This window comes from Pelophylax lessonae (assembly GCF_965119305.1).
Source record: "Pelophylax lessonae genome assembly, chromosome: 8".
Lineage (NCBI taxonomy): Eukaryota > Metazoa > Chordata > Amphibia > Anura > Ranidae > Pelophylax > Pelophylax lessonae.
The window spans coordinates 126,449,831-126,466,066 of NC_138775.1; the positions used below are offsets into that span (position 1 = coordinate 126,449,831).

At 42.4% G+C, this 16,236-nt stretch overlaps 1 protein-coding gene across 1 annotated transcript in view; it reads left to right on the forward strand.

Annotated features, from left to right (window-relative positions):
• The window catches only part of GUCY2C (guanylate cyclase 2C), a gene marked incomplete at both ends in the record, with an annotated part of 728,187 nt that overhangs the window by 101,265 nt on the left and 610,686 nt on the right, over positions 1–16,236 (forward strand). Inside the window, one exon of the mRNA XM_082266300.1 lies at positions 4,808–4,926. Coding sequence (XP_082122426.1) covers positions 4,808–4,926 — 119 coding nt within the window. The remainder of the gene's footprint in view (positions 1–4,807; positions 4,927–16,236) is intronic.

Genomic DNA, 16,236 nt, shown 5'->3' on the forward strand with positions numbered 1-16,236 from the left:
ACTTTAACTGACAACTGCGCGGTCAGGCAACACCGTACCCAAACGAAATTTATGTCCTTTTTTCCCACAAACAGAGCTTCCTTTTGGTGGTATTCGATCACCTCTGCGCTTTTCATTTTTTGCAATATTAATAAAAAAAAATTTCTACTTTGACAGTTAAAAAATATCCAATATATTTCATTTTTGTCATATATTTAGGCCAAAATGTATTAAGCTACATGTCTTTGACAAAAAAATTCTCAATGAGCGGATTTTTAACCGCTTTAAGACCAGAAGATTTTACCCCATTCCTGACCAGGCTATATTTTGCGATTCGGCACTGTGTTATTTTAACGGACAATTGCGCGGTCGTGTGACGCTGTACTCAAATTATTAAATTATGTCCTTTTTTTCCCCACAAATAGAGCTTTCTTTTAGTGGCATTTGATCACCTGTGCGATTTTTAATTTTTGAAAAAAAGAGCGACAATTTTGAAAAAAAAACAAAAACAATATTTTTTACATTCTGATATATAACATTCCCAAAAAAAATTTAAAAATCCAAATTTTTTTAACATTTTAGGCCAATTTGTTTTCTGCTACATATTGTTGGTAAAAAAAATCACAATACGCGTATTTTGATTGGTTTGTGCAAAAGTTATCGCGTTTACTAACTACGGGAAAGATTTGTAATTTTTTATTGTTTATTTTTTTTTACTAGTAATGGAGGCGATCTGCGATTTCTTTTGCGGGACTGCGACATTGCGGCGGACAGATCGGACTGACATTTTTGACACTTTTGGGGGTACCAGTGATATTACTACAGTAATCAGTGCTATAAATATGCACTGTTACTGTAATAATGACACTGGCAGGGAAGGGGTTAACTTTATTGGTGATCAAGGGGTTAAATGTATGCCTCATGCTTACTGTGGGGGGAGGGGGTTGTGTGACACAGACACAGATCGCAGGTTCAGCTATGCTGAATCCTGTAATCTGTCCCTGCCTGTCACAGAGGAGATGCGCCCGCTTTGTTTACACAAGTGGGCGGATTTACTCACTCGATCCCCGACGATCAGGGAAGAGCGGCGGTGATTACCGCCTCTCCTCCCCTGGCCCGACCTGTGTCTGAATACAGCGGGAGCGAGCCGAGAGAGGGGTAAGTCTGCTGACGTAGGTCTACGTCGCCAGATGATAACGAGCCACTTTGCCGCAGTACCAGCTCAGTGAGCGGTCGGCAAGTGGTTAATTCACAGTTTTCCAGGAAGCAACTTTTGAAAAAAGTTTTTGGCCGATAAAATCTGGGCAATTTTTTTATTTTACATTGTAAACAAGTAGACACTAATTTTATATTTACACTTGCAATATGCCTGCCTAATCGCTAAGAAACTGGCAGGAGTCCAATAAAAGACTTAAAAGATGTAGTGCAAAACTGTGAAATGTTCCCTCTTCTGTCTCATAATCAAGACGCTAACTATTTTTATTAACAGATGCAAAATGCCCACTTAACTGCTTGCCGACCGCCGCAAGTAGATTTACTGCGGCGGTCAGCCCCTACCAGGCAGAGTGACGTTAATTAACGTCACTAGCCTGGGAGGGTCTGGGGAGCGAGCGCGCGCCCGCGGAGGCGCGCTCCCGCTCCCGCGCGGTCACGCACCCCCCCGCGCGTGTGACCAGCGGACCCGATGTCCGCCGGCCACCTAAGAACCATGTCCTGTGGTCCGATGAGACCAAGATAAACTTATTTGGTTCAGACGGTGTCAAGCGCGTGTGGCGGCAACCAGGTAAAGAGTACAAAGACAAGTGTATCTTGCCTACAGTCAAACCCTTTTGAGCATCCTCAAACGGAAGGTGGGGGAGTGCAAGGTCTCTATCCTCCACCAGCTCTGTGATGTCGTCATGGAGGAGTTGAAGAAGACTCCAGTGGCAACCCTTTGAAGCTCTGGTGAACTCCGCGCCCAAGAGGGTGAAGGCAGTGCCGGAAAGTAATGGTGGCCACACAAAATATTGACCCTTTGGGCCCAATTTGGACGTTTTCAATTAGGGGTGTACTCACTTTTGCTGCCAGCGGTTTAGACATTAATCACTGTGTGTTGAGTTATTTTGAGGGGAAAGCAAATTTACACTGTTATACAAGCTGTACACTCACTACTTTCCATTGTAGCAAAGTGTTATTTCTTCAGTGTTGTCACAGGAAAAGATATAATAAAATACCTACAAAAATGTGAGGGGTTTACTCATTTTTTTGAGATACTATATATCCCGCCGGTAAATGCCGATGCGTTTCACAGTCCTTAACTGCTTCATCAAGGGCACCGTGGGAATATCTGAAAAGTTGAAAAATAATTTACAGTACAAACATACTCATAAATTGGACCTAACAAATTACATAAGGAGAATTAAAAGTAGTAATGGCGAACCTTGGCACCCAAGGTGTGTTGCAACTGCATTGCAGTGTAGTTGAGCATCATGGGAAATGTAGTTTCAAAACATCTGGGGTGCCAAGGTTCGCCATCACTGCTTTAAGGAGTTGCCACAGAAGATTTGAATACCAATCCCCCCAAAAAGGAAGGATCACGAGGGGAAGGATAAGCTGAACGCTGGAACACACAGAGGGGAAATAGGGACCACAAGCAATCACATAAACACAGCTACAAAAATGAAAGAAAGGAATGCACTATTAAGCATAATGCCTAAATATCAAATTATGGTGTCAAATTCATATACATGGGAAAACTAGGGGTAAGCTAATCAGAACAATCACCCTTCTACCAGTAAACATAGAAACTGCACTACATGGGCCCTATGACATATTGTACACCTATCTCACTCATCCCTCCGCAAACAACAGACAACCCATATAACATCAAACATCCTCCACTTAAGTGTCATACATCCCATACAACCCCAAATAATCCTACACCACAATTGCACCCTCTCATCCCTCCACAATTATTATGAAACCCAAACAACACCTAACAATCCTTGACGAAAATAAGAATGTGATAAGCCAAATTTGGGCATTTTGCACAGCAGTGTAAGAGCAGAATCCATAGATCACCATGGTGTCTGGGTTTGAATAGAATGTTCTGGGTTATGCTAGGCCCAAAATAAAAAATAGTAGTTGTTTCTGGAGAATAAATAGAACATGAGAGGGAATCCCGGTGGAAAGCATGTGAAAGGGGTACAATAATTAAGAAAAAAGGGTCCATTTAACTTTCAAACCGGGAACTTCCGTATTTATCCCACATTTCAGTAAGCAAAGTCCTGGATAGTTAGCTGACTATAGGGCAGGAGTGTCAAACTCAATTTCATTGCGGGCCGCATTAGCATTATGGTTGCCCTTGAAGGGCTAGTTGTATCTGCCATAGTATTCTGCCTAAGGAGTCTCCTCTCCAACAAAGTTTCCTGTGGATGATACCAGTGGTATGTGACCCTTCATAGAATTGTATCAGTCTTATAATAATTATAAGCAGATGTCCCCCTCACCATCAGAAGTCAAGAGTTCCCCACCCTCCCTTACATCACAGTGCATGCCACTTAAGAAGCCGGGGTGGAGCTGGAAGGCAGAAAGTGCAGGGCTTGGAGGAGGATCAGAGTAGGGCTGGAATCAGCCGCCAGAGTCTGTTGAATGCTGAAACCAGGGGAGGCAGAGACAAGGGGGTCCTGAGGGTGCACAGAGAGGCGCATGGTCTGTAGAAGTACTTCTGTCCTCCTCTCTGCTGTCAAATGCTGAGACAAGGTGGGGCAGAGATGAGGGGGTGCTGCAGCTGCAGGAGAGATGCAAGGGCCACAGGAAAAATGGCCTGGCGGGCTGGATTTGGCCTATGGGCCTTGTGTTTGACACATGTGCTATGGGGTGTCATGGTAAGAGGCAACCTAAACCCCTAAATACAGTTGGTGAGTGGATTTCCAGTCAAAGGGAAAAGAGGTGTGGTGATGTATTGAGCTGGTCCTAACCTCTGTATTAGTTCTCCCCCCCCCCCCCCAGGCATTGAAATATCAGTCAAACTTAGACACTTCATTGCACTTTTTGTTTCAATGTTTTTTATTAAGATTTTCAAGTAATAAGAGACAGTCACTCTACAGTGTAAGAAAACAAACAATCCCACGACACAGGTGGGCAGTTACATAGCAATCATAAAGATAAGACACGTAACATAAGCGACAAGCCCCAATGGATCACGGTACCCGACATACCAAAAGTGGATATCAATAAGGTATTCAAAAATGATGGGCTGCAGAATTTAACATATTTGGTCGCCACAGGGATATCCGACTTCATAGCATTTTCTAAAGACATTGTAGAACTGCAGGGTGTTGTTGGGCTTTGGTCTTAAAACAATGAGGCCTGACCATTCACTCTGCAATTCTTCAATAACATTGAGTGCTAGCATTTTTCTAACTTCTTTTGATGTAGCCTTTATGACCTTCCAGGATGTGATACATTTCAAAGGGTCTCTCCAGTATTTCAACAAAGTTGAACAGGTTGGGGTACCCTGTAGTTTACTTCTACGATTTTCCTAATATATATATATATATATTTTTTGCATTTCCTACCCCACAATCTTGGTAAAGATTTGTGCATTTATGGCATTAATCGATCTAGGCGCTTAGGTATGAAAAGGTTTAGTGATTAAGGGGTATTTTACTGAAGAGAATACTTTGTTAATAGTAAACCACTGCACAACAATACTATGCATGCTGGTTCTTGATGAAAAAAAGGCTCTAGATGCCAACAACAAGCATATCGTTTCATTCTGACAAGAATGATTTGTGACACTGATTTGGTATTTTCTAATGGTTTTTTTTTTTTTTTTTTTTTACAGGTATATTAATGCATTGGAGCCTACTGTCTCCTATTTCACAGGAGCCTTGAATTTCAGACAAATATTGAAAGATACTGATGTGAAAAAGGTTGTTGAAAATCCAAACCGGAAAAGCAATGGTATATCGCTGATACATTGTTGGTGTTTTTCTTAGTTCTAAAAGAAAAATTGTGGTTTGATATGTCAATGTGCCCATTCATTTTCTATCAATTCTTAATGAGTGTGCGGACATCAGAGACATATCGGATTCTTTTTTTCCTAGTGCACTGCAAAACAGCTCTAGTGCTGTCACATGTACAGTATGTGATAAAGGGTCAGGTGCCTCTTTACTATGTGCATGTGCATTGGGGGCCATTAAAAAAATAACTGGATCTTTTCCAAAATACTGTACATGTACAAAATTGTATTACAATGCAGGCATATACAGTGGGTACGGAAAGTATTCAGACCCCCTTAAATTTTTCACTCTTTGTTATATTGCAGCCATTTGCTAAAATCATTTAAGTTCATTCTTCTTCCTCATGAATGTACACATAGCACCCCATACTGACAGAAAAACACAGAATTGTTGACATTGTTGCAGATTTATTAAAAAAGAAAAACTGAAATATCACATGGTCCTAAGTATTCAGACCCTTTGCTCAGTATTTAGTAGAAGCCCCCTTTTGATCTAATACAGCCAGGAGTCTTTTTGGGAAAGATGCAACAAGTCTTTCACACCTGGATTTGGGGATCCTCTGCCATTCCTCCTTGCAGATCCTTTCCAGTTCTGTCAGGTTGGATGGTAAACGTTGGTGGACAGCCATTTTTAGGTCTCTCCAGAGATGCTCAATTGGGTTTAAGTCAGGGCTCTGGCTGGGCCATTCAAGAACAGTCACGGAGTTGTTGTGAAGCCACTCCTTCGTTATTTTAGCTGTGTGCTTAGGGTCATTGTCTTGTTGGAAGGTAAACCTTCGGCCCAGTCTGAGGTCCAGAGCACTCTGGAGAAGGTTTTTGTCCAGGATATCCCTGTACTTGGCCGCATTCATCTTTCCCTCGATTGCAACCAGTCGTCCTGTCCCTGCAGCTGAAAAACACCCCCACAGCATGATGCTGCCACCACCATGCTTCACTGTTGGGACTGTATTGGACAGGTGATGAGCAGTGCCTGGTTTTCTTCACACATACCGCTTAGAATTAAGGCCAAAAAGTTCTATTTCGGTCTCATCAGACCAGAGAATCTTATTTCTCACCATCTTGGAGTCCTTCAGGTGTTTTTTTTAGCAAACTCCATGCGGGCTTTCATGTGTCTTACACTGAGGAGAGGCTTCCGTCGGGCCACTCTGCCATAAAGCCCCGACTGGTGGAGGGCTGCAGTGATGGTTGACTTTCTACAACTTTCTCCCATCTCCTGACTGCATCTCTGGAGCTCAGCCACAGTGATCTTTGGGTTCTTCTTTACCTCTCTCACCAAGGCTCTTCTCCCCCGATAGCTCAGTTTGGCCGGACGGCCAGCTCTAGGAAGGGTTCTGGTCATCCTAAACATCTTCCATTTGAGGATTATGGAGGCCACTGTGCTCTTAGGAACCTTAAGTGCAGCAGAAATCTTTTTGTAACCTTGGCCAGATCTGTGCCTTGCCACAATTCTGTCTCTGAGCTCTTCAGGCAGTTCCTTTGACCTCATGATTCTCATTTGCTCTGACATGCATTGTGATCTGGAAGGTCTTATATAGACAGGTGTGTGGCTTTCCTAATCAAGTCCAATCAGTATAATCAAACACAGCTGAACTCAAATGAAGGTGTAGAACCATCTCAAGGATGATCAGAAGAAATGGAAAGCACCTGAGTTAAATATATGAGTGTCACAGCAAAGGGTCTGAATACTTAGGACCATGTGATATTTCAGTTTTTCTTTTTTAATAAATCTGCAACAATGTCAACAATTCTGTGTTTTTCTGTCAGTATGGGGTGCTATGTGTACATTCATGAGGAAGAAGAATGAACTTAAATGATTTTAGCAAATGGCTGCAATATAACAAAGAGTGAAAAATGTAAGGGGGTCTGAATACTTTCCGTACCCACTGTAGGTGTGAAACCACTAAAGCAAGTTACATCTGTAGACCCGAGGTTGTAAGCAACTAATATTATTTACTCTGTTAACCATCTCTTCAAATCTATTCCTGCATCCAGGACCCAGTGGCATACCTAGCAAATCTGGCCATTCAGGGCGGATCATGCATTATTTTCAGTAATGCTCACGAATAGGGATGGGCTCTGTGTTTGGGTCAAACGTAAGTTCGACTCAAACATCACCTGTTCGTGTGTTTGCAGAACACACAAACAAATGGTGCGCTCAGCAGGAAGTTCGCCCGCTAATGAGCGCCCCCATAATGCACTGCGTTTTTGCAGTGCATTGATTGCTGATGATTGGCCAAAGCATGCACCTGAATTGTATGCTTTGGCCAATCACAGCCATGATTGGCCAAAGGCAGGGTGCCTTTAGCCAATCATGGCTCAGGGGCTAAGTCCATGCCCCACACTATATAAGGCTGCTGCTTACATTGTAGCCATGTAAAGTGTGGAACGGGAGTATGTATAAATGTAGTGTGATAAACCCACTCACCCAGCGCTAACATAATCTTCGGGAATTCCCAAGCCGGATAAAAGGCTGGATTTCTCAGAAAAGATTGTAATGGATTGTGTCTAGACTGTAAATTATAATTAGTCTTTAGTCTATCGCATAAAGAGAGAGAATGCTTGGTAATTGGATTAGTTTTGGATCTGATGGTTGTAACCTTAAGAGATTGGAAATTGAGATGGGGGTCACATTCGATAGATTCTATCGTAACCCATAAGGGAATTTTAGTAGTGGCATGATACTTAGTTAATTGAGCCAATTGCGCAGCTTTGTAATATGTGGCAAAATTGGGGAGACCCAGTCCACCTCTTATTTTGGGGAGAATCAATGTGGATTCGGGCAATCTAGGTTTGATTGAACCCCAGGTGAATTTAATTATTTTACGTTGTAAGATTCGAAGAAAATGTGCAGGTATATGAATTGGCAGGACCCTAAATAAATATAAAAATTTGGGTAGAATAACCATTTTGATTGCATTTAACTTCCCAAACCACGACAAAGGAAGTGATGCCCATTTCGTCAGTAGTTCAGTAACTTTTTTCAATAATGGAGTAAAGTTGGCTGCATAAAGATCAGAATGGTTGGGAGTAAATTTTATACCCAAATATGGAATGTGCTTCAAAGACCATGAAAATGGTAACGCATTCTGTGCTAAATTTAACTCAGATTCACTCAATGAGATATTAAGGGCCGTGGAGTTTCGAAAATGTATATTTAGTCCTGAAATAGCAGAAAATTTATTAAGGGTAGCAATGAGATTAGGGGCTGATATATGGGGAGATGATAAAAAAAGAAGAATGTCATCTCCAAATAAACACAACTTATGATGGTGACCACCTAGTTCTATACCAGAAATTGAGGGATTACTTCTAATACTGTGTGCTAGAGGTTCTATGAGAAGGGCAAATAAGAGAGGGGAGAGAGGGCACCCCCTCTCTCTATGTTAAACAAATCTAATTTATAGGCTGCATATTTAATATATGCTTTAGGTTTGTTATAAAGCGCAGAGATCCATTTTAAAAAATTTGGGCCAAAACCCCATTTACTAAGAGTATATTGCATATATGGCCAGGATATGGTATCAAAGGCTTTTTTAATGTCTAGTGATAGGAAGCACGAGGGGATGCAACGTGTTTTAGCTATATGAGATAACAGAGTTGCACGTCACATGTTGTCAGTAGCTTGGCGTATAGGTATGAAACCTACTTGATCCCTATGAATGAGTTGTCCTATGAAGTTATTTAGTCTGGAAGCTATAATTTTGGCTAACATTTTAATATCTAAATTTAATAAGGAAATGGGTCGATAGTTCGACCAAATCGTGTCATCAGTTTGAGGCTTCGGGAGCATACAGATGATTGCTGTTAAAGTTTCCTGTTTAAAGGATTGGCCATTAAGAAGTGTATTGAAAGCATTAGCTAGGATAGGCGAAAGGGAATCGGAAAAAAAACGGTAGTATAATGCCGAAAAACCATCAGGGCCTGGTCTTTTATTTAATTTTAGTGATTTTATAACTTGGGACACTTCATCTTGTGTTATTGATTTTCCCATAAATTCCATCTGAGACTGAGAAAGAGTCGGTAGTGATAACTGAGCAAAAAATTCATTTGCCGCAGAAAAATTCAAATTGTTTTCAGATGAATATAGAGTAGCTAGGTGTGTTTTAAATTTCTTAAGAATTTTTATGGGGTTGCTGGAAAATGTATATCTAGAGATTTTAAGACGTATGGGTTTAAATGGTTTATGGAGTGACATGAGCATGCGGGCCATGGGTGAATCTGGTTTATTTGCTTTAATGTAAAAATTGTGACGTGATCTCCGATGTGTCTTATCTGCAGACTCTGTAAGAAACAGATCAAATTCAAGCCTAGCTTTATCAAGATTGGTTTTATTGGAAGAAGTAGGATTATTTTGATATACTGTGTAGCATGTATTAAAGTTTATTTCTAATTTCTGGCTAAGTGTTTTACGTTCATGTCTAAAGAGTGCAGCCTGTCTCAAACAAATACCACGAATAACTGGTTTGTGTGCCTCCCATAAAGTAAAGGGAGACACATCTGGCGTTGAATTATGTAATAGATATTCAGAGAGAGCATTTTTAATATCCAGACAATGAGATGTATTTTTTAATAAAGAGTCATTAAGGCACCACGTAGTGTCATGTGCTTTAGGAATAGTTGAAGTAATAACTGTGCATACTGCATTATGGTCAGACCATGTGATTGGTATGACCATAGATGCAATCGTTTCAGGTATGAGACCTATAGTGAGAAATATATGGTCTATGCGGGAGAAAGTTTTATGAGGGTGCGAGTAATATGTTTATCTACGCTTGTTTGGATTCACCTCTCTCCAAGAATCTACCATATTATGTTTTGCAACCAGTTGTGAGAATGAGAGTTTATTAGGGCTGCTCGAAGAAGATATAGGGGATTTATCCATAAATGGGAAAATAACTTGATTTGAATCACCACAAATCATAACTGTACCCATTCTATGAGAATCCACAACCTGAAAAAGATGCAAAAGAAATGGAATAGGATTTTTGTTGGGAGCATAATATGACACTATAGTGAAAGCGGAGTCAATAAGGTATCCCGTGAGAATCAGATACCTGCCCTCAGGGTCCTTGATTTCATGTACAAGAGTAAATGGAGTAGACTGATGAAAGGCCACTAGCACACCTCGTTGTTTTGTAGAGGCAGAGGCAGTGAACATTTTAGGATATTTAGGACTAAAATATTTGGGAGTGGATTGTAAGGTAAAGTGCGTCTCTTGAAGACACAAAATGTGTGCTTTTAATGATGCAAAGTTGCGAAAAGCTTTAGTACGTTTGTTTGGGTTATTTAGTCCCTGAACATTCAAGGACATTATATTTAGGGGGGCCATAAGACTGTATATAAACGAAGTCTAGCATACCATACCATTGTGGAATTTGTCGATTGTTTCATACTCGATGTGGGAAGGGGGAGGAAATGTGTAGAGAAAAGGGAAGAACTAAACAGAAGGGAATATTGTGTGCTTAGCATAAAAGGTAATACAGTGCCTTGCGAAAGTATTCGGCACCCTTGAACTTTGCAACCTTTTGCCACATTTCAGGCATCAAACATAAAGATATAAAACTGTAATTTTTTGTGAAGAATCAACAACAAGTGGGACACAATCATGAAGTGGAACAAAATTTATTGGATATTTCAAACTTTGTTAACAAATAAAAAACTGAAAAATTGGGCGTGCAAAACTATTCAGCCCCTTTACTTTCAGTGCAGCAAACTCTCTCCAGAAGTTCAGTGAGGGTCTCTGAATGATCCAATGTTGACCTAAATGACTAATGATGATAAATAGAATCCACCTGTGTGTAATCAAGTCTCCGTATAAATTCACCTGCACTGTGATAGTCTCAGAGGTCCGTTTAAAGCGCAGAGAGCATCATGAAGAACAAGGAACACACCAGACAGGTCCGAGATACTGTTGTGGAGAAGTTTGAAGCTGGATTTGGATACAAAAAGGTTTCCCAAGCTTTAAACATCCCAAGGAGCACTGTGCAAGCGATAATATTGAAATGGAAGGAGTATCAGACCACTGCAAATCTATGAAGACCTGGCCGTCCCTCTAAACTTTCAGCTTATACAAGGAGAAGACTGATCAGAGATGCAGCCAAGAGGCCCATGATCACTCTGGATGAACTGCAGAGATCTACAGCTGAGGTGGGAGACTCTGTCCATAGGACAACAATCAGTCGTTTACTGCACAAATCTGGCCTTTATGGAAGAGTGGCAAGAAGAAAGCCATTTCTTAAAGATATCCATAAAAAGTGTCAATTAAAGTTTGCCACAAGCCACCTGGGAGACACACCAAACATGTGGAAGAAGGTGCTGTGGTCAGATGAAACCAAAATCGAACTTTTTGGCAACAATGCAAAATGTTATGTTTGGCGTAAAAGCAACAAAGCTCATCACCCTGAACACACCATCCTCACTGTCAAAAGTTTTGGTGGCAGCATCATGGTTTGGGCCTGCTTTTCTTCAGCAGGGACAGGGAAGATGGTTAAAATTGATGGGAAGATGGATGGAGCCAAATACAGGACCATTCTGGAAGAAAACTTGATGGAGTCTGCAAAAGACCTGAGACTGGGACAGGGATTTGTCTTCCAACAAGACAATGATCCAAAACATAAAGCAAAATCTACAATGGAATGGTTCACAAATAAATATATCCAGGTGTTAGAATGGCCAAGTCAAAGTCCAGACCTGAATCCAATCGAGAATCTGTGGAAAGCACGGAAAACTGCTGTTCACAAACGCTCTCCATCCAACCTCACTAAGCTCGAGCTGTTTTGCAAGGAGGAATGGGCAAAAATTTCAGTCCCTCGATATGCAAAACTGATAGAGACATACCCCAAGCGACTTACAGCTGTAATCGCAGCAAAAGGTGGCGCTACAAAGTATTAACTTAAGGGGGCTGAATAATTTTGCACGCCCAATTTTTCAGTTTTTTTATTTGTTAAAAAAGTTTGAAATATCCAATAAATTTCATTCCACTTCATGATTGTGTCCCACTTGTTGATTCTTCACAAAAAAATTACAGTTTTATATCTCTATGTTTGAAGCCTGAAATGTGGCAAAAGGTCGAAAAGTTCAAGGGGGCCGAATACTTTCGCAAGGCACTGTATATAAAACAAATAGTTAAGGCACAACCAATAGTAACGTATGCCATTGATGGGAGATGGAAATCCCCCAACAAAGGCTAAATAGCTACCGTCAGTAGTCTCTGAAAGGGAGAAGCCACCGAGGGTAACAAAGTGAGGACGCACGGAACAACCTAGGAAGGTACAGAAAACCACAAGTTAATAATCACTAAAAAATATACAGTAGTATAGACGACTTATGCTATAATAACGAGCAGAAATCACAGTACTCCTGCCAGTAGTAGCTGTGCAAGATACTGCAAATCTAAGAATTCATTTCAAAGGAATAAGTATCAACTACAAAGAACTTTATAGAGCTCTAAAGGAAGTTATCCATGTCTTCTAGCACATATTATAGATAGGAAAGGATGTAGCACAGTGAAACTGAATAATAACCATATTCAAAAAAAAAAAAAAAAAGGAAGATTGATTTGAACCAAGCAACAGGGATTAATCTACAATAAGTAGAACTAAATGGAATTCTGTGCCACAGTGTAGTTTGCTATAACATGTATGAGCTTGAGCATTTAGCTCAAAAAACAAATTAGAAGCATATGGCAAAAAGGGATTAGATCCATGAAATATTATACTGGCAAGATAAAGAAAGACACTGAAGTCTTTTCTAGGAAAAATTGGATGACCAACATGGAACACATTGGCATAAGCCAGAGGAGATAAAAGAATTATCTGGTCCATCAGTCCATGGAATCTTTAGCAGATGGAGAAGGAGAAATGAAGCGACCACGTTTATGTGAATCACGACGATTTTGTTTCCCAGAGGATTTTGAGAAAGTGCGTGGTGAGCCAGAGGCAGATCTGCGTCGAGCATTTTCTGAGCCTTGCAAGTTCTGGTGTTCAGTTAGGTGAACTTCTTGAAGGGTGTTTTGAAAATCTTCAGATGAATGACATTTGTATTTAGTACCTTGAAAAGTAAAGCGCACCGAAAAAGGGAAACCTCACTGGTAGGGGATATGTTTTTGCTGCAATTGTTGTAATAATGGTTTAAGAGCTCTTCTTTTATTTATGGTGATAGGAGACAGATCCGCAAAGACTTGGTATTCGTGACCCTGAAAATTTAAGGATCCTTTTTCTCTAGCAGCTGATAAGAGCTGTTCCTTTGTACGGTAATAATGGAATTTAATGATGATGTCTCTGGGTGGACCTTCTGATTTTTTAGGAGATAAGGCTCAATGGACTCTGTCCATTTCCAAGCGTTCGAATGGAATAGCAGGTTGTAATTCCTGAAACAAGGCTAACATTGTTGCTTGTAAGTCAGTTATGGATTCAGGAATGCCTCTTATGCGCTAATTGGAGCGTTTTACCCTGTTTTCAAAATCTTCTAGACGAGACTGAAGTACTACGTTTTCCTCTTTAAGATTCTCAATTTCTGTATTTTGGTCCTGTGTAAAATTCTCAATATCCTTGTTTCAAGATTATCTATGCGTGTGCCCAGCTCCCTTATCTCTTTAGTCAGGCTATTAGTAATATGGTCAGAAGTCTGTTTAAGTGCCTTTTGAAACATACGTTCAATATGTGATAATATATTGGGAGAGATTGACTCAATGTCCTTTTCACCCTGTGAAACTGAGGTACTGCGGACTGTTTCAGTTTGATATGTGAGGAGAGGAGGGAATAGTTTCACTGCTGTGTCAGCGCTGTGAGGTGATTCTGAGGCGGCTGAGGGAGAGGGAGCCGACGCCATTTTAATTGAGGCTCTGGACAGCACTTCCTTGCCACTTTTAGGCTCCATGTACACGGGACGTTAGAAAAAACGTCCTGCAAAGCTATTTCTGACGCCGGGAAAAAGCAGCTGTTAAACGTGCTTTCAGTAGCTTTTTCCATTTGCGTTATTGCACGTTTGGCCACGTTGCTTTTAGCAGCGTTTTTCTGCCTCCATTCAAAATCAATGGTTCCCTATGGGAGCCTATTGATTTGAATGGAAGTCGCACCGCAAGTCGGATCCGACTTGCGGCGTGACCTACACTGTGAGAATCTTGAGGGGGAACTCCACGCCAAAAATGGGAAAAAAACTGCGTGGGGGTCCCCCCCAAGTTCCAAACCAGGCCCTTCGGGTCCGGTATGGAATTTGAGGGTAGCCCCACGCCGAAAAAAACGGCGTGGGGTCCCCCCCAAAATCCATACCATACCCTTATCCGAGCTTGCAGCCCGGCAGGCCAGGAAAGGGGAGGTGACGAGCGAGCATCCCCACCCCCCCTGGACCACACCAGGCCACATGCCCTCAACATGGGGGGGTGTTGGTGCTTTGGGGCAGGGGGAGCTCTGCACCCCCCACCTCAAAGCACCTTGCCCCCATGTTGATGAGGACAAGGGCCTCATCCCCACAACCCTGGCCGGTGGTTGTGGGGGTCTGCGGGCAGGGGGCTCATCGGAATCTGAAAGCCCCCTTTAACAAGGGGGCCCCCAGATCCCGGACCCCCTCCCTATGTGAATGGGTATGGGGTACACTGTACCCCTACTCATTCACCACATAAAAGGCAGTGTATGGAAATAACGACAGGAGACGTTTTGGAAAGTTTATTAAAAATCTTCATCCGGCTCTTCTTGTCTTCTCCTCTCCGGGGTCTTCTCCTCTCCGGGGTCTTCTGCTCTTTTGCTGTCCGCTCTTCTTGTGTTCTCGTCTCCGGGGTCTTCTGCTGTCCTCTCTTCTTTTCTTCTCCTCTCCGGTCAGCTCTTCTTCTTCCTCCGGTCCTCCTCCGACGACGTCTCCGGTAATTATGCCAGTCTCCGGTCTCTGCAGCTTATTATATAGCCATTAGGGGCGTGGCCCCGATGACGTCATTGATAGGCCCTGCCCCCTCGTGTCACAGATGACGTCATCAGTGACACGAGGGGGTGGGGTCTCCCGATGACGTCATCGGGGCCACGCTCCTAATGGCTATATAATAAGCTGCAGAGACCGTAGACCGGCATAATTACCGGAGACGTCGTCGTCGGAGGATTTGCGGCGCGACTTCCATTCAAATCAACAGTCTCCCATAGGGAACCATTTATTTTGAATGGAAGAAAAAAACGTGGAACATGGCTGAACGTAGGTTCATCGCGTTCAGTCATGTTTAGTCACGTTCGGCCTCGTTTCTGCGTTTGAAACGCCGGGAAACACACGTTCGAACGCAAATAATTGCGTTCTAAAAAAAGTCCCAGAACACAACTGCCTGTAAATGACTGTAAACGAACATGTGTACATGGACAGATAAGATAACATGGAGCTGCGTTCAGGGGCTTCTGAAAAAAACGCCCAACTGCTCCTAAACGGCCATTTCCAGCATCCCGTGTACATGGACCCTTAGACTTAAATTTAGTCCGAGACCCGCTGAAAACCATACCTTTATGTACAGCACAGTTTCCTGTACTAATGCTGTAAGAATTGAGCGAATATTCGGCAGGCAGCCGCTGCTGTATGTGGTTTTCTGTCCCCTAGGAGTGGAGCATCAGCCAGACATGTCTGCGCTTGAGGACTCTGCCTACTTCCTCCTAGGGCTAGTATTCTCATCCTTGCTTGACTGCTTAGCAAATCATTTTCCCTAAAACGAGCATGCAACCACTGAAATCAGACCTGTGCTAGGTCCATTACCAAGCAGTTAAAGGAAGCAGAGGAAGACAAACCTGAGGCTAAAGCCTTCAAAAACAAATTACGGTAGCAATGGAAACATATTTATGTTATGTTAGGTTACCATTAGGTTATCATTAACCACTTGCCGACCGCCGCAAGTACATATACTGCGGCGTCAGTCCCTCACAGGCAAAGTGACATATCGGTACATCACTAGCCTGTGAGGCTCTGGGGAGCGAGCGCGCGCCGCCGGATGCGCGCTCCCGCTTGGTCACGGACCCCCGCGCGCGTGTGCCCAGCGGACCTGATGTCCGCCGGGCACTCGCGATCGTCTGTTACACCGGGAGAAAGGCAGACGGCTAATGTAAACAAGCTGCCTGTCATTCTCCCCTGTGTAAGAATAGTGATCATACGGTTCTGCTATGTAGGACTGTTGATCACTGTTCTTACACCTCAAGCCACAGCCAATCACAGTTAGAAGCACGCCCCTAGGGACACACTTATCCCCTCCCTCTCTGGCAGTGAAGGGGTTAAAAAGTTAACCCCCTTCACTG